Source organism: Rattus norvegicus, chromosome 2 (genome assembly GCF_021556685.1).
Source record: "Rattus norvegicus strain SHRSP/BbbUtx chromosome 2, alternate assembly SHRSP_T2T, whole genome shotgun sequence".
Taxonomy (NCBI): domain Eukaryota; kingdom Metazoa; phylum Chordata; class Mammalia; order Rodentia; family Muridae; genus Rattus; species Rattus norvegicus.
The window spans coordinates 211486107-211509771 of record NC_141535.1 but is presented as its reverse complement, the minus strand read 5'-3'; the positions used below and the strand labels follow the sequence as shown (position 1 = coordinate 211509771).

The following is a 23665-nucleotide window of genomic DNA, read 5'->3' as shown; positions in this document are numbered from 1 at the left end:
TGCTCTACCAAAAGATCTAGGTTTGCTTCCTAGCACCTGCATGTTGGCTCACAGCTGTTCTTAGCTCTCCTGACTTCCTTGAGTACCAGGCATGCATGCGGTGCACAGGCTACTGGCAAAACACCTACTAAACATGCACATCAGTGTTCATAGGTACCTGGGAGGCTGACATCCAGAACATGCAGAACGAGTTCAAGGCCAACGAGCAACTTAGGTTCTTCCTTTTGAAAAGAGAAAAGAGAGTTGGAGGTAGCCGGTGGTAGAGCGGTTGTTTTGCATATATGAAGCCCCAGATTGATTCCCAAATGCCACCTAAAATCAAAAATAAAGACAAAGATTGTAACTGTAGTTGGCTGAGATGTTCGTGGTTATTTGCCTTATTGCTTGCTGGGCCTCATGAATGAAAAGTCAAAGTGTGGGTTAATCTTTACATAGAAACTGTCAAACCTGTGGTCAGTTGTGGACACTGTCAGCATTTAGACAGGTCTTGGTAAGTAGCTCATCCCCTGTTCATTTACTCACTCATGACTTAGTTTGCAGGGAAGACTTCAATCCTACATGTTAGGCCCATGAGAATGTTAATAAGTGCATAAATACCTGGGCGGTTGATCAGACTTTGAAAACACAGTGCAGTACACAAGAGACTTTGGAATGCATGTCATGGTGAATGGAGGAATTAAAGGTGGGATAGTGTTGTTGTTGTTGTTGTCGTATTGCCCCATCTATGTTGGCACTCTGCTTTTGGACATGTTTAACAATGAGGTCTTTTCGAAGTCAGCATACATTTATGCTGTGATAGCTAGGTTGTCAACTGATAAAGTTGATAGATGGTAGATGATAAAGTTCTTGAAGGATGGAAATCACTCACACAGTAGGAATGTGGAGAGAAGAGCAGCTCCTGGGGAGGAAAGAGTTCTTCGGGCATGTGTGGCTTTTGGGAGGACTTTGTTGGTCAGTATGTGGGCTGCACAACCTCAACCTGTAGGTTATTAAAAAAACATGAAGTTAGGAGTGGGAGGTCACTGTTTTATTAACAGACATTGAATAAATGTGTGCTTATGAGAGACTCTATCTCAGCTATGAGGAGGTGAGGGCGGAATGACATTGGGAGTGTGGGAATAGGATGGACGAAGGCCTCGTGGAGGGAGAAAGGGAGCCTGGAGATGAGGCAAAGCCTTCCTTAGGGGAGCATCAGGGACATGAGGATTGTGAGGATGGACTTAGAGGTGCCATGATTGGAGATGATCTCACCAAAGAGTCCCCTGAGCCCTTCAGTCCTTCACAGTAAGGAGTGTGGGGATGTGCCAGAAAAGCGATGAGGTAGCTAGAGGAGAAAATAGATCATTTGAAAGCTATTTAAGGAGCAAAATCTATAGGACTTTAGAGTAGACAGGATATGGTAACGTAGTAGAAGGCTATTCCCAGAGCAGGGGACACTGAGATGACCTTTAGGGGCCAGGTTGTGAGCTGGTTTGAGATGGCCACAGGATGGTCCCATGTAGTAAGGGCAGGGAGCAGCTGGCTCTGTGCACCTCAGGCCTCAAGCACTCTGGGGAATGGAGGTTTTAAACTTTAGTTTTCTTCATCTAAATGGTGACTAAAGCTACAGGTGTCTGTATTGGTGGATTCACCCTGGGCAAGTTAGATGGCAGGAGGCCAAGTGGCTTAGAGACTTCTCTTATGTAATGGCTGACCTGGAAGCATGGGGCTAGGAAGACACAGAAAGAGAGTTTACAGGAGGACCAGCCAGGAAGTCTGCTGCTGGGAGGGCAGCAGGATGAATGCTGTGTGCAGGAGGCAGGGCTGAGCTACCACTGGGGAATGGCTGGTACCAGAAAAGATGGGTCAGCCAAGGCAGTGGGGTTCTAGTGCAGGGAGAGGACTGTTTGACCCCTCACAGATAATGCTCACCGATTTCAGTTACTTCTGGCATGTAATTGCTATATCAATTACTATTTGTGTTGTGATAGAGCACCATGCCCAACAAATTTACAGTAGAAAGAGTTAGTTTCAGCTGTATTGTTCCAGAGGGTTACAGTGCATAGATGTAGGGACAGCATGGTAGCACCAGGCACGGTACCTGGATCAGGATGCCAGAGCTCACATTTTGAACCATAGCATGAAACAGAGAGTGAGCTATAAGTTTGTAATCATTGTTGTTATCATTTTTAGTGGTGGCTGATAAATACTGATGAGTTGCAGCCAGGTAGGCTTGGCTGGAGCAGCTCTCTTGGCTGGAGCAGCACCAGGGCCTGGGATTTCCTCTTCTGTAGGCTGATGGAAGCAGAAGCCACCCAGTGGGACCCATATGCTCAGAGTTGTCCTTGTCCCTCTAAGGGACAGAATTATGCTCCCTTGAGAGCCATGTCAGGTTCAGTTAAGGGAAGGATGCCGAGATCAAATTACACAGCTAACAACCGTGCTAGGGTTACAGGCATCTAGCACTACGCCTGGTTTATACGGTGCTAGGTTCAGAAACCAGGGCGAGACCGCTAACCTCCTGAGTCCTTACTAAGAAATCTCCTTCCCAAGCTCATTAACTCTTCATGACATGGTTTATTTCTAAACCCACTGCTTTAGTATAAATTCAACAGTTCTTTACTGTGTGATTTATTCTGGGTAAAAGGGCACTCAGACTTTTGACAGAAAGCTATACTTTACCTAGGCTGATTTTAAGTGAGTTTGAAGCTTGATTCCTTGTGCATGGTTTATTATACGGTTACCTCTCATTGATAAACTATTGAGGCACTCCATCTCTGTGTCTGTCTGTCTCTTGGTGTGTGTGTTTAAGTTTACCCTATCATAGTTTTTCTTTGTGATTTGTAGCCATCATGTCAGCCAGGAGAAATCCAGTTCTTTATATGACCCACCAACTAGCTTAGGATTTGCCAAGTTTTGTTAGCCAGTCACTCTTTTTCAAATTAGTCATAAATCCACTACGAGAAATGTTCGGAACTTTGGACGGAAGTTTGCCTTTTGTTTGACATCCTCTAGTCTTTTAAAGTTGCCACCTTGTCACTGGTGACACAGGAAGGCATCAGGGATGGCCAAGCTGATGTAGGTTGAGAGATGGGAAGTGGGAGGTGAGATAGTGCCATTCACTTGGCTAGGAAGCCTTGGAGGAAGGGCTGCTTTAGGCTCAGCTCATCTGGGGACACAGAGTCTTGGGGACCTGTGTGACTACATAGGGAAGCATCCAGGACTGGTGCACTGGCACACTGGGGCTGAGTACCAGAGCTGCACATAACCAGAGCCGTGTTAGGCATGAGGAATGCATAACCAGGCAGAATTTAGTGTGCAGAGAGGAGGTTCCGGCTACAGCGAGGCAGCAGACATGTATCAGGTTAAGAGAGTGTGCCCGGTAGCCTTCATTTTCTAGGTGAAATGAGCAGAAATGTTTCTATCAGAAGAGAGGGACAACTGGGAATTGGCTGACTTGTGTATCTGGAATAAATGTGGAAAACAGGGAAGGAAGCTTGCTAGGGATGGAAAAGGAATGCTAAGCATGAGTGAGGCATTGTTCTCCGCTTCCTTCTGCCCCGTTGCTCTTAAAGACAAACACACAGCCCTACCCCATGCCCCTCGGAGGGTTTTTAGCACTGCACGTCTAGGCAATGTTTACTTGCATGCCTGAGTGGAGACGACTTTGCTGATTCCCTCAGAAACCCCTGTACTTACCAGTGGATAATGAACAGAGGAGGGAATGAGGGTCTGCGTTATGGTTGTGGGTGAGGAGTTGGTTCTAAACACCCTGAGGGGAACTGAGCTGTGGGAGCTTCTGCCTCAAATCATTGGGATTTCAATAGAAGGGAAGGTTTTGGGTTGTGAAGATGGCTCTCACCTGGTAAAGTGCTTACCAGACAAACATAAGGACCTAAGTTTGATTCTCAGAATCCTTGTTTAAAGAAAAAAATGCCAGTTCTAGGAAGGCAAGAGACAGGCTCACTGACTAGGTAGTGTAGCTTATTTGAGCTAGGTCCTGGCCAAAGAGACATTATATCTCAAAAAGAATACAGGCAAGACAGCTCCTGAGGAATGACATCCAAGGTTGTGTTCTGGCCTCTGCACTCCTGTGTGCCCCTTTCGCCCCAAAGAGGATGTCTTCTTTCCTTACACTCTTTTATTCAAGTCACTGAATACCACTCACCGTGTATGTCTGCTGGGTACTATTTCCTAGTGAGAAAGGAGCATCCGGGTGCACCCCGAACTTTAGGATTTTAAATACATATCCTTGCCTCCCTCCTGGCTCACAGGTCTCCTCCCGTTAGCACTCCAGACACAAGCCCAAAGCCTGGGATACAGCTGACAGGTGGCAGAGGTTGGCTGTATTGTTCTCTGAAGTGAAGTTGTGAATGACCCTTTGCTATTTCAGGGCCCATGCCACTCTCATGAGTGTTCTCCTGCAGGGGGAGGGCTCTCCTAGTGAGGGGAGAGAGGTAAGCTAAGGTGACCTAAGATCATGGAAGTTTTCTTAGTGTCTACAATTCTTGTGAATCAAGACAGCTAACTATATGGTAGACTTAATTTCTCAACAGGTGTGTACACCTTCCCTGTCTGTTTCAGCTGCTCTTCTCTAGGACAGCTCCCACTAGGACAGCTCCCACTAGGACAGCTCCCACTAGGACAGCTTCCTTGCCTCCTGCCAGCTGCTGGCCACATGTAGAGGTACATGAATGAGGCTTAATGCTTCTCCACTCTCGCTGTGGTTTCCAATGCTTAGTGATTGCCAAGTCCGCAACGACCCTTTTTCTAGGCTAATATTAGGCGTCATTTTCTCTGTCCATTGTTACCGTTCCATCCTCTGATTGGCATCAGAAGTGAACAGACAGGGGCAACTGCTGCTACCAAGAGGCCTTAGCTTTCTGTGGGACATTTAAAAAAAAAAATCTCTAGATGAGTCCTTGATTTGACATGACTGATTAAGCACGCAGCTGCTTACTAAGAAGCAGATCTGAGATAGAACAATTTAATTAGCTTCTGTCTGCAGAGCCTTTAATAGAAGCCAAATCGTAATATATGGTACTCTTTGTTTAGTTATAAATGGAACCCCATCCTCTGCAGAGAAATACTGTCATCATATACCCCAAGAAAACAGAAAATAAATCTGTATAAAATATTGGGGGTTGGGGAGGGTGACTCAGCAGTTAAAAGCGCTTACTCTCCTTTCAGAGGATCCGGGTTCTACTCAAAGCACCCATGTGCTGACTCACACCATCCATAACTCTAGTTCCAGTGAACCCGACGCCCTCTTCTGGCCTCTGTCCATGCCAGGCATGCACCGGGTGTACATACATTCATATGCGCAGGCACAACAATAATTAATACATGTAAAGTAAGAATCTTTTAAAAAAACTATATAAGGTATTTGTCCACCATAATGATTAATTCACAAAATCTAGGACCTGGGGGAGGGGGGAAGAAATGCATTTTTTAATTTTTAAAAATCTATATTTATTTAATTTATGTGTGTATGTACGCATGATATGTACATGTGTGTGTGTGTGTGTGTGTGTGTGTGTGTGTGTGTGTGTGTGATTGTATGTGTGTCCTTGCATATGTGTTAAGCATACATGTGGAGGTCAGAAGACAATTTGCAGGAATTGATGTTCTCAATCCACACGTGGATTGGAGCTCTGCTTGTGACAAGTACCTTCCACTCAGTCAGCTACCTTCTGGGCCCATATTGTCTTTCTTTATTCCTTTTTTTTTTCTTTGCTTTTCTTCCTTCTTTTTGTTTTTTAGACATTTTTTTTCCCTGTAGACCAGGCTGGCCCTGTGCATGTGTGCGTGCGTGTGTGCGTGTGTGCGTGTGTGCGTGCGTGCGTGCGTGCGTGCGTGCGTGCGTGCGTGCGTGTGTGCGTGCGTGCGTGTGTGTGTGTTTACAGCAATCTACCTGTCCTTGTCTCTGTCTTTCTAGAACAGCAGCTGGGAATAAAAGCTTTCTTAATGGTGAATGCTTTCTTTAGGATATTAGTTTATGAGTCACAAACCTGGGAATGCACAATGAGTTTTATGACAACTTTTAGGAAGCAGTCAAGAAATGCCCATGCATACATTGAATTTTAACAGAGGCACCAGCAGCCCATGCTCCAGCAGGGCCGGTGGCGAGCATGCAAAGCCTTCCGCCAAAGCATCCTCTCCGTGGAGTGCATACTCTCTGTGTCTTCTGGCGACTGATTCCACCATTTCTCTAGTTAGCTGTACCTGGGGCCTCCAGGTTTGCATCTGTCTGACCTCTAGAAAAGGTTGCACACAGTACGTTGTAACACATTGAGTTGATGCACGAAGCTTGCTTTCATGTACTATTTGATTAATTGCAAACCTAGACTAAAAGACCACAAACTAATTTTTAATGTCCAGTGCACAGATTGAACTAAAATAAATATAAAAAGTAATAAGCCATAAAGTTAGTGGAGTGGTGCAGAGAAGAATGACAGTATCAATAATTTTACTAAGCATACATCGAGGGGCACTGGACGGGGATGGAGAAGAGGATTCATTATGGACACACAAGTCTTGTCAGGAGGAGTCTGTGGGAGATTGATTCAAATTATGGTCCTGGTTGGCAGGGGATGAAGTGGGTTGGATGCTGCGGCTCAGGCAATGACTTGTTTTTGTCTCTGGTGAGGTGGCTTCAGCAGGTGACTTCATTTCTTCAAATTAGGAGCTTGAAAACATGCATTGATTCATTTGATTCATTTTCCTCCCCTCCAAGGACTGGCTGGTCAGAGAGAAAGGCTGGCCTGCTGGATATGAGCAAATGTCTTAGGTTTTTGTTTTGTTTTGTTTTTTGGCCTTAAGATTTTTGAGACAGGTTTCACTGGGTAGCTCTGGCTAACCTGGAGCTCACTTTGTAGACCAGGTTAGCCTCAAATCGTTGAGATCTGCTTCCCAGCTGCTGCTATCAAAGACAAAGTTCAGCCAAATAATATGGAAAACATACTTCAAGTGTGTATACATGTATGTGGGTGGATACTACTGTTCTTTCCACTAACTGTTCTAAAGTGCCTTTATTTTATTTTAAATAAAACAGTTGTTTTAAAAACGATATAAATAAATGAAATAAGAGTGTTAGGGACCTGTGTGTGTGTGTGTGTGTATCACATACAAATATATACATATACAAATATATTCACATATATATATACATATATACATACATATACATACACACACACATACACTTTCCAGTTAGGTTTGAGAAAATCGAGTAGAGGTTTTTTTTTTTTGGTCCAAGAAAAAATATTAACATTAACTTACAGTTACAATGGTGTGTTTATTTTTGTTTTTGTTTTTTTAAAAGATTTATTTATTTATTTATTTCTCTGCCTCTCAGTTGCTGGGTTAAAGGCATGAGCTACCACTGCCCTGCAGATTTATTTAATAGTTAATTGTGTAGACATGAGTGCAGTACCCATAGAGGCCAGAAGACAGTATTGGATACCACGGGCCTGAAATTACACAAGGTTGCAAGTTACGAGCTGTGGGCGCTGGGTGCTGGGAGCTAAATTCTAGTTCCTTGTAGGGTCACAAGGGCTATTATCTGCTGAGCTGTTTTGCAGTTGGAGTGGTTCTTTTAAATTATTTAAAATTTAACCTCTGTCTTCAATGTTGTGTCTCACAATATAATCAGTTTTTAACTTTGTAATTTATTTTTTGTTTGTTATTGCAGGCAATGGTCTATGACTTTGGCTTAAATGATTCTTAGAAATTATCCGACCAACTCTTTCAATTTATAGATGAGAAAACTGAGTCAAAAAGAAACAGGTGATTTGCCTATATAATTATTAAAACAATCCTGTTAAAAGAGTAATTTCAATTGTAATAATTGAAATTGTAGCAATTGAAATTTCCTTCTAAGGTAAGTTTGAATCATGAGGTTACAATGTTTTTTATGATATGGAGATCTGTGAGGTAAAACAGGGTACCTTTTAGGTATTTAAAAAACATTAAAGTGTGTGATATGACACCAGTAAATGCAGAAACATCCTTAGATCAGAACATTTATTATATTATACTTTTATTAAACTTAGTGGCATAGCTGTATACTTGTTGAAATTTCAGAAGGGCTGTAGGCTGGTTGTGTGAGGGCGACTTAGAGCTGTCCTTTTTCTCCCAGGTTGAAGGACGATGGAGGCCAACACTAACGTGGTCATCGGCACCGTCTGCTGCAGCTTTGTCACTTTTCAGCTTCTTTTCCATTTCATAAGTTGCTGGTTTTCAGCAAGAGTCTCTCTGGGCTATAACAGTCTCAGCACCGAGAAGAAGATCGAATGGAACTCGAGGTAAATCAACGAAAATGTGATAAATTGACTGAAAATAGTCTCATGGGATGAAAAGAAGTCATTTAGGCTCCTAAAAATTTCGAGGTCAAAGGTTTTGTTTGGTTTTAGGAATAGAAGAAAGATGAGATCACATAAGAAAAGTCTTAAGGATTTTTACATCGGAAGATGTTAGGGAGGGACTGGGCATGGCTGGAGAGGTGACTCTGGTTAAGAGTGGTGGCTGCTCTTTCAGAAGATCTGGGTTCAGTTCCTAGCGCCCACATCAAGTGTACTGCCTCCTAACTCCAGTCCCAAGGGATCTGATGCCTTCATCTGGCCTCCATGGGTACTAGGCACACATGAGCACAACATCCACACACATGAAATAAGAGTGTTAGGGACCTGTGTGTGTGTGTGTGTGTGTGTGTGTGTGTGTGTGTGTGTGTGTGTGTATCACATACAAATATATACATATACAAATATATTCACACACACACACACATATATATATATATACATACATATATACATACATATACATACACACACACATACACTTTCCAGTTAGGTTTGAGAAAATCGAGTAGACTTTAGCTTGACTATTGGAAGTTCTGTTTTTCTTTCTGAAAAATTCACAACAACAAACATATTTACTTTGTGTAATGTGGATATTTGGCTTGCACACGTGTCTGTGCTCTGTGTGCTGGGCTGGCAGGACAGAAATGGGTGTGGGATCCCTTGAGTTACAGATAGCTGTGAGCCTGCAGGTGAATGCTGGGAGTCGGAACTTAATTAACCACTGCTCACCACTGAGCTACCTTTCCAGCTCATACATCATTATTTTTACAAACATTTGAAGACAGAATGGTGGGAAATACGAGTGGAAGAGAGGGACTTTTCTGAGTTCTTTTTTTTGTTTCCTTTTCAATGTGGTTAGAATCTGTAAAAGCTTTCGAATCTTGGGTAGCTGCAAGCTCCCCAAGACTGTGGAGGACTCGGGGAGACGGAGGCAGAGATGGAAATGAAATTGGAAACTCTTTCCCTCAGCCTCGTCTCTGTTCTGTGCCACAAGAAATTATAAGGCGTGAGACTGAGTTCTGCCTTGAAGTGGGAATCTGGCCTCGTATGAGATTCCTTTAACTGTTCTAGTGGGGTTTCCTCGTCTCTCTCTCTCTCTCTCTCTCTCTCTCTCTCTCTCTCTCTCTCCTGCTTCCTGCTTGAGCTTATATACTTGGAACTTAGAGAGAAAGAGGACAAAGGAAAGTTCGACTGTTTTTATGCCTTAAAACTCTGCTTCCAGCCTCGAAATGTGCTCCAAACAAAATTCAACTTTTTCCACTTAGTGTTTCTTTTTAGCTGCTACTATAGGATTTGCATATTTGCTTGAACAGCAGCTTGTTCAAGTATAGCCATCTCTCACTGTTGTTGTCACTGTTGTCCTGGGGACTGAGCTCAGGTCCTCCTGATGTAGATAGAGTCGGGGCTGACAATGAGACTTTTCTAACATATGATTCTAATCACCTGTCAGGACTTTAGGAGAGGTCATGTTTCCCTCTTGTAGGATTTTGAATAACTGTTGGAAGCCCTCTGTGTGGTGATCTAGTTGAAGTGTTTGAGTCTTTTAAGTCCAGCACTTGGCAGAGGTAGGCAGATCTGTGTGAGTTCCAGGCTAACCTGATCTACTATTCCAGGACAGTCAGGCCTACACAGAGAAACCCTGTCTGGAAAAAGACAAAAATAGGGCTGGAGAGATGGCTCAGTGGTTAAGAGTACCAACTGTTCTTCCAGAGGTCCTGACTTCAATTCCCAGCAACCACATGGTGGCTCACAACCATCTGTAATGGGACCTGCTGTTCTCTTTCTGGTGTGTCTGAACACAGCTAACTACAGTGTACTCATATAAATAAAATAAATAAGTCTCTTATAAAAAAAAGACAAATGTAAATACATGCAGTGTTTGACTTCATACCATGTCTATCCTGCTCTTCTTGACTTGCAAGTGTGCTTGACTTGAAAGTACCAAGCTTGTAGACTAGACCAGTTGGATTAATTGCACTTCCAAGTGCTGCCCTGATTTACAACAATTCCTTTGTCACTGGCCAAACTCATGATTCCCTATGTGAGTGTAAAATACAGTTTGGGATAACGTGGTTTATCTGCTTAAGAGATCTAGCTGATCAAGTACACTCAAGGATCAGTGACTGTTTCTAATATAAAATGTAATGTTGGTTGGTGAACTTCCTTTGCTGTTAGAAACTAGGGGTGGGGGGGGTGGCCATATCATAGACATTTATCTCCCATCAGTAGTTTCTAGTTTATTCCTGCATCTTTCATTTTAATGAAAAAAGGCTTCAATACTTATAAATTCTAAATGAAGATGTGAAACCTTTGAAGCTGGCTTAAGAAAACAGCCTCATTGTACGTGGATGATTGCAGTGTCTTGTGTGGTCAGGTTGCAGGCCATTTCATCATGGACTAGATAGGCCTAAATGATGGATTTCCATCCAAAACGTATTTTCTGCTACAAAAGAAAAGAACCTGGATCTTGTGAACTCTTTCACTTCAGTATTTACTAAAAAGAGTTGCTGGGGGTGGAGCTCTGTTTGTGTGTAGTTTGGGGTGTTTCTCTGGTATGAATAAAGCCCTGGGTTGAGTCTGTAGCAACCCATAAAGCCGAACCTGGTGGCTGTTCTGCACTTCAAGCCCTGGGAGGTGAAGCACCAGTCTGGGGTGTGGGGGAGGGTCTCCTAATGCCAGGTACTGATGCTTCAGATTCTTGAGCAGATCCTGTGAGCCCCACAAGTTCAAGCCCAGTTTGAGGAATGTAGCAATCCCCTATTTCGAAAAAAGTAATGAACACTAAACAACTAAATAAATCAGCAGATCATTGGTTCTCAACTTTTCTATTTGGAAGTGTTTACCTAATTATGATGAAGGGGTTCCGTGAGCATCTCTCTGCTATTGCTCCTCAGAGTCACAAGTGTGCCGATACACGTGACACTGGTAACCGAATCTCTTAGACAGTGCATCTTCAGGTCACAGACCATTCAGGTTGCTTGGGAAGTCAGAGATGGACCTGACGTGTACCTCAGTTGTGAAGCACTTGTATGGCAGTACTAGCAGTGAGGGGCATAAGAAGGAGCCATTTAAGGACAGTAGACGTGGAAACTCATCCTGCAGCCACACTGCTGCTGATGGAACTTGAAGGGTGCAGGGCTGTGGCCTTACTGTGTCAGAGAAATGACTCACCCAGGATTATAGAACTTGTTCATATGAAAGTAAGACTGTGGCCCTCTGGTTTCTAAATGACTTTATTACCATTGTCATTGTCATCATTACTTGATTTCTTGAGTCACATAACTCTGGCTGGTGTAGAACTTGCTAGGGAGAGCAGACTGGTCTTAACTCCTCTGCTTTCCGATGGCTGGGATTAAAGGTGTCCACCACCACGTGGCCCCTAATTACTTTTGGTGCTGGGGATGGAACCTAGAGCCTTCTGCATGCAAGGCAAGGGCTCTGCTGCCGAGCCGAGCCTCTCTCTGAACGACAGTATTAGTCAGTCCCAGATGTGCTGTACTCCTCCATTTCAACCTTTCCTGTTTAACATTCAGCACTTAGAGGTGCGACCCTTTCAGGATGGAGAATTCTGTAAAGGAACAAGTTGTTCATTACAAGGACTGAGACCTTCGTGTACTGAGACCTTTGTGTGTGCCTGCTTTCGTTTCAGGGTAGTGTCCACGTGCCACTCTATGCTGGTTGGGATTTTTGGTTTATACCTCTTCTTCTTCGATGAAGCTACTATAGCTGATCCACTCTGGTAAGCTGTTTCCTCCCCAGGCTCTTGAGTTGATGCAGGCTTTGCTACTAACTATTAGTAAAAGCCTCATTTACCTTCCTTTAAAACAAAGCGTATCGATTATCCCTGATGCATGCCTTATTAAAGTGCTTATATTCAGTCCTACTTCAGCCAGTTGCACTAAAGTGGTCTCAGATTTGGACACTCATGTTGAGGGCCAGTTCTCTTTCATACTGCAAGTGCTGACTCACGCAGGAGAATGTAAGCACAACAGTGTCTTCCTCGAGCTGGACAGTCACCGCGTAAGATTTGTCTTCAGAATGGCGTGTGACCCATTGCTTGCCAGCAGAGAATTGAAATGGCTCTTACAGATGGCCATGCTAAAGGAATAAACCCAACACTTGTAAATATTTGATGGTTTAGTATATGTAACAATCTAAGGTAACCACGAAGATGCATCTTTCTGAACACAGGTTACTGAGGAAGGCTCAGTTGGTGGGTAGCGAGTGAGACTGGGACGTGACTCTAGCTGTGTGGGAGTTGGGACAGTTTAACCAGGTGCTTTGACCAGCACTACGACAACAACTGACTACAAGGATACCATCCCTGCCATAAGTGTGAAACTATCCCGGCAAGATTTGCCAGCTGATACATTCTCATTTTTATTAGGAAGATGTTTTTGAAAGTGACGCAATTCTAGCCTATTTCATACCTTGACCAGAGTCTGTATTCTCCATCTAAACAAATCAGAGCTTTAATTTCTCCCACGGTTATTTTCTTAACATGATTGTAAACAGAACCAGTCCTTTGAGAAATGAGTTTTATTTAAAAAAAAAAAAAGATGTCTTTCCTTTGTCAAGTTTTGCCTTGATAACTTTAACCTAAAGTAAATTATAAATTTTGCATTTTTTTATTCTGTGATTTATTCCAGGTTTATAAATTTTCCTGGTTTGCATTTATAGCTCGAAATGTATGAAGAAAATGTGACTTTTCTTTTGCATTTTCTCTGCTATGACCAGTTTCATCTTGTGTTAATTTCAAAGCAATACAAGTTACGAACCACACAAAGGACAGTGAGAGATCCATCCCATCCTAGGCAAGCGAGGCACTTAGCAGGTTACATCCTGCCTAGGCTTGGACACCTGGGTTTAACCTATATAAAAGTGGAGTGAAAGATCAGACTCCTAAAGTTGTCTTCTGACCTTTACACACACAGTAGCATGTGTGCGTCTGCACTCACACATGTCATACATGTGTATGCACAGCATAATACACTAATAATAATAAAAATGAATAGAAAAATTGAAAAGAAATACATTGTACTGATATGGATTTGTGACCCCAGTCACAACACCGGGGTCAGATTGTCTGGTTCTGACTATATTCCTGGGTAATAAAACCCTCCAATCCTCAGTAGAGTAATATTGATAAGACAGTGTTGCCTCAGAATCAGAGGGAAGAGAGATGATTTCTTCATTTAATTGAGTCCCTTCTTCTAACTAATGAAGACATTTAAAAAGACCAGCATCTACAATTCCATTTCAGTCCTCATGTGAACAAATGGTATGAAGACATTAAGTCTTTTCGTAAAATTACAGTTTTGTACATTTTAAAAATCATGTGTGTTTATGTATGTGCATAAAAATTATGGTTGTTTGTGCAGTCAGAAGTACTGTCCTGGCTAGCACTGTGCTCAGATGGGTTACAGCAGAGTCCAGAATCGATAGTGAGCCTCCCCACGTTGGCCAGCGGGGCATCAGCTGGTTACATACTGCTTCCTGGTTTAAAGCAGAAACCCTGTGTTATCACCCACGGATGCGATGCCTCTGGGAGGAGTTATAAGCACTCCAGAAAACACACGGTATGCTCTCGGCCATCCTTAGGTGGTTAGTTTTTGACTGCAAACCCCAGTATGAACTGGGGTTTCTTAGATGGGTTCTTAGAAGCCTAGCTTAAGTGCCAAGAATCGATGATTAGTCCTTTGGAAGATCCTGGAAGCTGGCTTGGGCTTAGAGTAGACATCATGGGAAGTATGGGCAACAACCTTCTGATCAAGCATTTCATCCTGTGCACACACTGGTGCATCCTGTGATTTTAGCAGGGGAGTGAACTCAAGATAGCAGGAATTCAAGTTCAAGGTGGCCCTAGCAAGTTTGAGGCCAGCCTAGATCGAATGAAGCCTTGTCTCAATAAGCTGGATGAAAAAAGAAAACAGTCCATATGTTTAGGAGGATAACGTGGGGTTGTTTTGTTTTGTTTTACATATGTACAGGGGTGATCCATCACTTGTGAAAATAAATATTTCGACTGCTTCAGGCTACCTCATTTCTGGTACGTGGTAACATTGTTCATTGCTTATTACTTTCTAAACTACTCATGGGACAATGCACAGAATATATTGTTTGTTTTTGGCTTATTTGAAAAATAGCTTTAGGGTTGGGGATTTAGCTCAGTGGTAGAGCGCTTGCCTAGCAAGCTCAAGGCCCTGGGTTCGATCCTCAGCTCCGGAAAAAAAAAAAAAGAAAAAAGAAAAATAGCTTTAAAGGTCTGTGTAGGGAAAATAAAGTGGTGGATGATGGCAGAGCTTTCTAGATCTTAAGGAAGGACATATTTGCAGACTGAGAACCTCAAATAAATGAGGCCTTAACACCCCCCCCCCAAAAAAAAGCAAAACAGTGGTCTCTGTCCTTTCTAAAGAGCCTGTTGGTATAATTGCTATAAAGCCAATGACAGGGCAGCCTGCGCCATAGCCCTTGAAGTCTGTGCCAGTAGTCATGGGCTTTAATTGTTTGGATAAAGGTTTCACATCTATGGTGTCTAGACATGATCAATTACGAATTCCCCTCTGCTCTGTTCCCTTTCTTGCTGGATAGGGTCTTTGGGTCAGCATATTTTACAGTGAGGACAAGGGAAATAGAGAATATGCCATGTTAACTGCAGTTAGAAATGTTTTGGTTTTTCTTAATCTAATGATAAAGATAATCGGTTACAATTTGGACCCTTATGTAAGAAGCCTGTTTTATAATTCTAAACTTACTAAGTCAGTGAAAGAAAACACAAACAAATAGAGTATAGCACAACAGCCATGAGCCAGGCTGAATTGATAGAAAGTTTATGTCATGAAGGTGTGAATCGTGACAAAAACAATTATATTGAAATAAGTAACTCTTATTTAAGAGGAAGGGATAATAGGGAAAAATAGACTGGACTTGGTGACCAATGTAAAATCTGTCAACATCCTAGGGAAGGATTTGGTCATTTGAGCAGACACGGTGTCGTTGACAAGATGACACAATTCCTAGTGTGCCACGTAGGTTAACGATCTTGTCATTGCAGAATAGTAACCCTCAGGCAATCTTTTTTATGTTTCTTTAATTTTGTTTTTAAAACTGGTTGCCCGTAGCCTAGGCTGGCCTCAAACTGGCTATGTAGTCAAGGATAACCTTGAAAGTTTAGATGCCTTAACTTAAAATCTTATAAATGGTCACCAGGCAGCTGTCTGTGGTACTAGGGACCAAAACCAGGGCTCTGGGAATCTGTGCAAGCCCTCTACAGAGCTTCGGCCTCTGCAGCTCCAGAATCCTGTACCAAATGAATTTACTAAGATTCTCTCAGATGAGCAGTAACCCACCAACAAGTGCTTCTATCAACATGCTGCCGAGTAGTCAGAGCTGTGACCAAGTCTGCAGATAGGGAAATGGATGGATTTAGAGAAAGGTACTAGGTGATTCCAGGTAATTGATTACTTCCCCTTCTTTGTAGACTTTTGGATAGTAATAGTTCTTGGTGGTCTTGCTGGTTTTCATTAATGTTTGGCTACACACATTCTCTCCCTCTCTCGTGGGCGGTCAGGTACTGTATTCCTGAATCACAGCATTGAAAAAGGAAGCTAAGGAGTTACAGGTGAACCTTGGCTCCATAGCAGATTGGAAGCTAGTTTAAGCATGTGAGCTCTGTCTTAAATATTATAGAAGACACGATAATTATACCTTTTATTGATACCTTGCCTGTTTGCCTTGATGGAAGGCTAAAAATCAAAACCTTGCATTCAGTTATTTTTGATTGATCATCTCTTCATCTTGTTTAACGCTGGAAACAAGTTCTTTGTCAACACTTTTAGAATTGTCAAATTTAGCTGTTAGTATTGTCAGGTGTTGGCTTTCACTCCCCACCCCTGCCCCACATTCTGAGATGGGAAACTTGCCCTAGCTTGGCGTTCTGGAGCAGCGACAGTGTTGGGGATGAGGCTGGAAAACAGGAGTGAGGAGAGTGAGGAGAGTCAGAGATGTACAGAGAGCTGTGGTGTCAGAATGGACAGCCAAGAGTTAACAGACAGAGAGGGAAATACACTTATGAAACCAAGCAGCAGCTCTTTCTCCAAGGTAACATCTCATTTCTCTTTCTTGCAGATTTATTGATTATACTTTTTAATTGGAAAGTGATCGGAGACAAATTTTTTATAATTCACCATTGCGCAGGACTAATTGCATACTACTTTGTATTGGTGAGTACCAGATTCATGATAGCCTACCCAGCAGACACTGCTGGAGACCAGTTAGACCTCAAACTTAGAGACATCAGCCTGCCTCTGCTTCCTGAATGCTGGGATTAGCACCTGGCATTCTGTAAGTTTTAATTCACAGTGGCCACATTCAAATGCACGCAGGGATCACTCTCAAGTCAACTTACAATAACTAAAACAATGAACTCACATGTGTTTTTCTACTAATACCTATGCTAATTTGTTTAGTTTTGCTCATTTGAGATGGGGGTCTCACATAGCATAGGCTAGCTGAGGCAATCTTGAGCTAACACTCCCCACCCATTTCCCCCTCGTAACAATTGCACCAAACACATATTAAAAGGAAAAGCCATGCATTACATTACAATCTTGTTAAGCTGAGTTTTAAGGGTCCTGTGCATTTCCCCCAATGCTTTGGGGCTCTTACCTTTGTCTTTTAAGTAATGGTAATGATGATTCACAGTACAGCAATGAGGCTGAAGTTATAATTACAGTATTTTGGTTTTTGAGAATTTCATGTGTGGGTGTACTGTGTGTTGACATCGTCTCCCCCCTCCCTCAGTGCCCCAATCCATACTTCCTCAGCTCTTGACTTCCGCTGCCTTCACCTCTCAGGTGGAAACAGGACAAACATGGGCCACCACTCCTAATTCATTCAGTGTGTCTTTATGTATTCATCAACCAAGCCAGGCAAATGACACTAATTACTTCAGTTTCCACTTAAAAAACCCTAGGACCTCACCTCACAGATGTAAATACTTGTCTTTCCAGATACATTTGTGATTTAACAGCCTTGGATGTGTATAGATTTCTGTGTGCTGTGGTCCCTTACATGGATCTGTAAGCTTAGATAAACTGCTGTTCTGTTTTGTCCTCTGGAATCACAAGCTTGGTAAACGGCTGGCTGTGCATAGATTGGCAAGTTGAATTCTTAATTATATGAGACGAATACTAGCTTCCCTTTGGACGTTCATGCCTGCTTTTAAAAAATCAAGTGCATGCTGATTTAAAGGAGAAATTAATGGTTGTCTTACTTAGTGAGTTGATGAATAAGACCCACTGCCATCTTGTTGTTTTAATGTATTCCTCTCATGTTTTAATATGAACTAAATTCACCTGAAGTTAGTCTGTTTATAGCAAAGCAAAATCCTGGAACTTGCCATCAAGACCAGGCTGATCCTGCCTGCCTGTGCCTCCCAAGGGCTGGCATTGAATAGCAACTCGAGTTTTAGGGCAGAAATCTCAGCTCCTATGGCCTCATCAGGCATTTAATGACACCCAAGGAAAAGATGGTGAAAAGCAGAGAAAGGAGATTTCATCAGTCTGGAGATGATTGATGTCCGGAGTTCATCTTCAGATGACTGACATGAGCCCCAGTTTTAACTAGAGGCAGACTTGGCCCAGGACATGAGGTCGGCACAGGCCATCCTGCTCAGGGCGTGGTCCCTTAGATCACTGTCTCAGATCTGGTCCTTCGAGCTGGTCCAATGAGAAGTTATCCCTGTCATTGCTGAGGGGACTAACCTGCTTCCTCAAAGATTCTCCGGCTCAGGGTAGCCTTGCTTTTGTCATTTCAAAGCACTTGATCTGGTCCTTCGAGCTGGTCCAATGAGAAGTTATCCCTGTCATTGCTGAGGGGACTAACCTGCTTCCTCAAAGATTCTCCGGCTCAGGGTAGCCTTGCTTTTGTCATTTCAAAGCACTTGACTTCATGTCTGCAACGGTTTAAAGCTCTTTTTCTTAAGTGATTTTGTTATAGGAATTAAATAAAGTAGGAGTAGAGGCAAGTTTTAAATACAGACTCTAGTGAAGAAAGTTTGAATAGCAGGATATGGATTTAAGATATTACAGGTTATACTTATGATTTTTAAACACACATGCATGTATACATATGAGTGTTTTACTTGTATGCATGTATACATACCATTTGCGTGCCTGGTGTTTGGGGTGAGCCCTGGAACAAGAGTTGCAGGCACTTGTGAACTACCGTGAGGGTGCTGGGAATTGAACCCAAATCCTCTGCAAGAACAACAAGTGTTCTTAACCATTGAGCCATCTCTCCAGCCTCCTACACCTAGGTTTGCAATGCCTTTGTATGTGTGTCTGAGCCTGCTGTGTGTTTGTGTGTATATGTGTGTACATGCATGCGTGTTTATGCCTGTGGCGGTCAGAGGTGTTAGTTAGGCTCCACCAGACCTGGCTTTTGTATATATGTTGCTAGGTATTGATTTTAGCTCCTCCTGCTTCGATGGAAACATTTTACTGAGTTTCCTCCCTAGCTTTTGGATTAATGTTTTGAGCACTTTTTCTATTACTTACTGCATTCACTAGATTAAAGTTTTTTTCCTACAAGAGTAGATTAAATCTTGGGAACATATTTAATCTGTACAGAGAGGTAAGCAATGGCCTTTTAAAGTGCCATTCAGGTTTCAGCCCTGAGAAAGGATGCTGGTCAGCAAGGGGAGAGTGACATTATCTCTTACTGTGGGGACATGGAATGATTTACGATTAATGCATTAAAAATACTTATTTTATGTGTGCGGGTGCTTTGTGCCACGTATGTGCTTAGAGGCCAGAGAGAGCACTAGGTTCCCCAGAACTAGAGTTACATGGTTGATCCACCACATGGGTCTGGGAATTGAATCTGGGTCTTCTGGAAGAGCAGCAGTGCTGTAAAGCTTTGAGCCAATCCTCCAGCCCCTTAATGCCTTGTTTAAAGGACCTTCCCCTTCCTGTCCTGATTTTTTTTCTTCCTTCCTTCCTTCCCTTCCTTTCTTTCCTTTTTTTTTTGACTCCGTGTGGTTAGTGTCCTGTTTACTTAGGATTCCCTGCCTGGCTCGTACCTGTGTCTGATTAGTTACTTGTAAACATGAAGGTCATTGCGGGCACACCGTTCTCAGCTCTGCATCAATGTAGTGTTTTATTATCTATTTATTACACTGGTCTGCTACAGTTTAGGACAAAACTTTGGTTTCTAATGGGTCTTCATGAATTCATTTAGAAGTATTGATTGGAATGTGGTATCTTAGGGGTCAGAAGTTCTGTGTGGTTTCCTTTGTTTAATGATTCACGCCAGTTCCTGCCTTTTAAAAACACTTTAAGGCAATTGTGTATGAAGGTCCTATTGAAAGTGAGAGACTGTTGTGCCACACGCCCTGGACTGGCACTTTGTGATAGGCTCTGAGGATTAGGAAGATATTGGCTCTGTATTTAGCCTTAGTAAAAGTATCCAGGGGCTGGAGAGCTCGTGGCCAGTAAGCATTGGCACCTGAGCGTGAACAACCTTTGTGTAAAAGACGTGGACTTGGCAGCTACAATGCCCTTGGGAGGGCGGGAGGGCGGTGTTCTAGTCAGCTAGTGAGGTATGTTCCAGACCAGTGAAAGACATATGGGGGACTCAAAAAAATAAGGGGGGGACCATGACTGAAGACCTCTAGCTGCCACATGGGTGGACACAGACACCTGCACACACATGCATGCATCATAAATCTTATCTGCATAGCAGTGCCATAAAATAAATACCACTCCCTAGCCTTTTATGGTTAATGGAGTTAGGAAATTCTTAGCTTAAAAACATTTGTTTTGGAGACCGAGTTTCCCTGTGTAACCCTGACTCTCCTGGAATGTGCTGTGTACGCCAGGCTGGCCTTGAGCTCTCAGAGATCCACCTGCCTCTACCTACTAAGTGCTGGGATTAAAGACTGTGTGACACATGCCCAGCTAAAATGATTTTCATAGTGTATTTAACTGTATTCAACACATAAATACTGTGTCCTCCCGTTTCTCTCCATTGGGATAGCCTAGGGGAAAAGTTTAGGAACTGAGTAGGTGGCTCAGTGGTCAGAAACCTTGCTATGTGAATCTGAGGACTGAGCTTGGATTCCCAGAACCACATGAATGCCTGGGGTCTGCAGCAGCCCTCCTGTTAATTCCATCCAGCCTTAGAAGGTCCCCAGAGAAAGACTAGGTGTACACCACCCACTCTTGGGTCCTCTTGAGAACCCCCCTCATGTAGTAAGGTAAAGGGAAAGCAATGGAGAGTGATTTCCACATCAATTTTGGGTCCCCCATGCACAATTACTGTGTATCTGCAGAAAATTGGCATGTGTTTGTTTCCATGGCGTCTTTGAGTTTTACTGCTATGAACAGACACCGTGACCAAGGCAACTCTTAATTGGGGCTGGTGGATAGGTTCAGAGGTTCAGTCCATTATTATCAAGGTGGGAACATGGCAGCATCCAGGCAGGCATGGTGCAGGAGGAGCTGAGAGTTCTACATCTTCATCTGAAGGCTGCTAGCAGAATACTGGCATCCAGGCAGCTATGGTGAGGCTCTTAAAGCCAATGCCCACAGTGACAAACTCGAACAAGGCTACACCTACTCCTACAGGCCACACATTCTAATGGTGCCACTCCCTGGGCCAAGCTCTTAATGGTTTAGTTTTGGATTGCTCCTCAGCAGCTGGAGATAGCGGCCACGTGGCGAGTGGAGCTCTCCCAACAGCCCCTACTTGCAGCATCTTCTCTCCATCTACCCTCTCCACTCTCCCTCATCTTCTCAGCACTTCCACAGCTCTTGATCTCCACAGTCTTTGCTTTCAGGCCTGCTTCTTTCCCTCCCCTCCTCTCCCCTCCTTTCCTCTCCTTTCTTCTCCTCTCCTCTCCTTTCCTTTCAGCTGTTTGTCCATCCTGGAACTCACCACATAGACCAGGCTGGTCTTACACTCAGATCTGCCTCAAGCCACTCTTTACCTTTTCTTTCCTATAGAAGCTGCTGGGTGAGCCTGGAGCTGTCAGTCTTGGTAGCCACTCACTGTTCATGCAGCGAGCTTAGTCTGCCCTCCCTGACCACAAGTGGACAGTTATACCATTTTGGATAATGCTGGTACTCTGCCTCACAGAGGCTGTGCACAGGGGAAAAGCAGGAGTGCCACCTGTGGAGGAAGAAAATGCTGCTTAAACATCCAGGAATAGAGGCACACTGCTGCCATGGGTGTAGGAGGTACCTCCCTACCAGGGTCATCTAGTCCAGGAAGACTAGCATATCTGTGGCTAAGGTTCTCTAAAGCACTGCCGGCAGGATCATTTAAGAACCACCTGAAGCTGACTTTGACAAAATGGAACTTCCTTTGTGGTGGCAGTTTGGGCGGTTCCCTAACTCCAGCTTCTTCTAGTCTCGGGAAAGCATTGGTGGCTGGTGAGAGTCTTCTGCATTCATAAGGGTTGTTAAGCTATCGCTTGTCCAGATAGCCACTTTGGGAACCACTGAAAACGTGGTTAGTTGATTGACAAGCTTCTGTTGCCCCTTGTATTGGTGGATGGAAATTTTCATCGTCACCTTCCCATTCAAGCAAGCTTATCATATGACTCATCTCATGAGATGCCTAGAATTCTTAAGTCCGTAGAGAGGAAATAGATTCCAAGTTGCCAAGAACTGGGCAGAAGGGATGAGGAGGGCTCGTTGTTTCATGGGACATTTCAAAACGTTCTGGGAATGTAGTGCTGTGGTTGTGTGTATTGTCGCTGACTCTACACTTCTAAAACTGCCGTGTCGTCTGTATTATATCACAATAAATTAAGAAAAGAAAGCTTACTTAGGAAAAATTAGGAAGAAGAACTATTGTGCTGAACATATATTTTTAAAGTAAAGCTACATGCCAGGATGACAAACCTAAATGAATAGAGCTTGCATTCACATTTAGACTTAATAACCCGTGAAAGAGAGAGATGCCCCAGTGGTAGTTGACCACATTCCATCAATAGTATATCATGTCTGAAAATGGAGGCTGTTTTCAAATTTGGACTCTGCCAGGAAAGGCACTGTGTCTCATTAGAAAGTACTCTTACTGGCCCAGTCAGAGCACACCCAACATAGCCCCTATCTAGAGTCCCCAATCTTGAATATTCAGAAGGAGATACTCAGGAGAGCAGCCAGTTGACTGGAGAGGCAGGATTAGATTAGGTCTCAGTTGTATTAATTGAAGACCCCAGATGTGAGAGCCTGGACAGCAGAGTGGTTACTGGACACCTAGCTTTGAAATGTCCCTCAAATGTCAAGGGGACTGTGAAGTAGTAGAGAGAGGAGACTTAACTGTGGGTTGATGCAAACATTGCAGCCATAAGTGATGTGAACGTTCATGTTAGAGTGTTTTGAACTGAGAGGGGTGTGTGTGTGTGTGTGTGTGTGTGTGTGTGTGTGTCTGTGTGTGTGTGTGTAGGGCAGTGTTGTCAAGATGAGGATGTGTATCTTAATGTGGTTTCTACTGGGGAACTAATTCAGAAAACAGCCAGGCATGGTAGTGCATGCCTCTAATTCCAGCATCTAAGTGGTTGGGGCAGGAAAGTAGCAAGTTTGAGCCAGCCTATGCTACAGTATAGCAAGACCCTTTCTCAATGATTAAGTAAATAAATAAGCAGAAATAAGTCAATGACACTGTAGTAATTTAGGGAATGAAAAGATCTTGGGCCAGTTTCTTTTTCCTCCATAGTATTGGCTGTAATTGGTATGTTATTACAGTCTATATAGTGCACATACATACTTTGCTGAATTTTCTGGGAGCTTTTAAGATATGTAGTACTAAATCTGTCCTTTAAAATTCCTCGTCCAGCTGGGTGTGGGGTCCATGTTCTTTAATCTCAGCATAGCACACAGGAGGCAGAGGCAGGCACTTCTGTGAGTTCTGGACCAGCTCCAGCTACACTATGAGATCCTGTCTCAGCAAAACTTCATGGGATATAAAGTGAATAAATAAATTTAAAAAATCTTTGACATTCAGAGAAAAAAATAGAGAAGGTTTCATAGGTCAGAAAACATTATGGAGACATCACCCCTTCTCAGGAGATGGTCAGGAGTTGGGCTGGAAGGAAATGGGGTTCATGGAAGCATGGTGAGCTTGGCAGAAAGAGAGGTTTGTGAGGACACCCTCGTGGGCACACGTTTGGATGGAGCCTCTGAGTGAAGGGTGACTAAAATGCCTCGCTTTTACAGTTCACAGAATGGCTGTGGGATCTGTAGTCAGGGAACTTATGGAGCTGACATGCGTCATGTTCAGCGAGGAAGAAACCAGAAGGCTGGCACTCTGGT

The 23665-nt window shown here is 43.3% G+C and overlaps 1 protein-coding gene across 12 annotated transcripts in view; it reads left to right on the top strand.

Moving 5' to 3' along the window:
• Tlcd4 (TLC domain containing 4) overlaps positions 1-23665 on the top strand; it is a 79188-nt gene that overhangs the window by 36622 nt on the left and 18901 nt on the right. For 7 of the 12 annotated variants that reach the window (XM_087629303.1, XM_087629313.1, XM_087629290.1 and 4 more), the window contains 5 exons: positions 7673-7767; positions 8120-8285; positions 11992-12081; positions 14333-14391; positions 16470-16564. In XM_087629303.1, coding sequence (XP_087485429.1) covers positions 8131-8285; positions 11992-12081; positions 14333-14391; positions 16470-16564 — 399 coding nt within the window. In that variant the 5' untranslated portion in view covers positions 7673-7767; positions 8120-8130. 12 annotated transcript variants of the gene reach the window in all.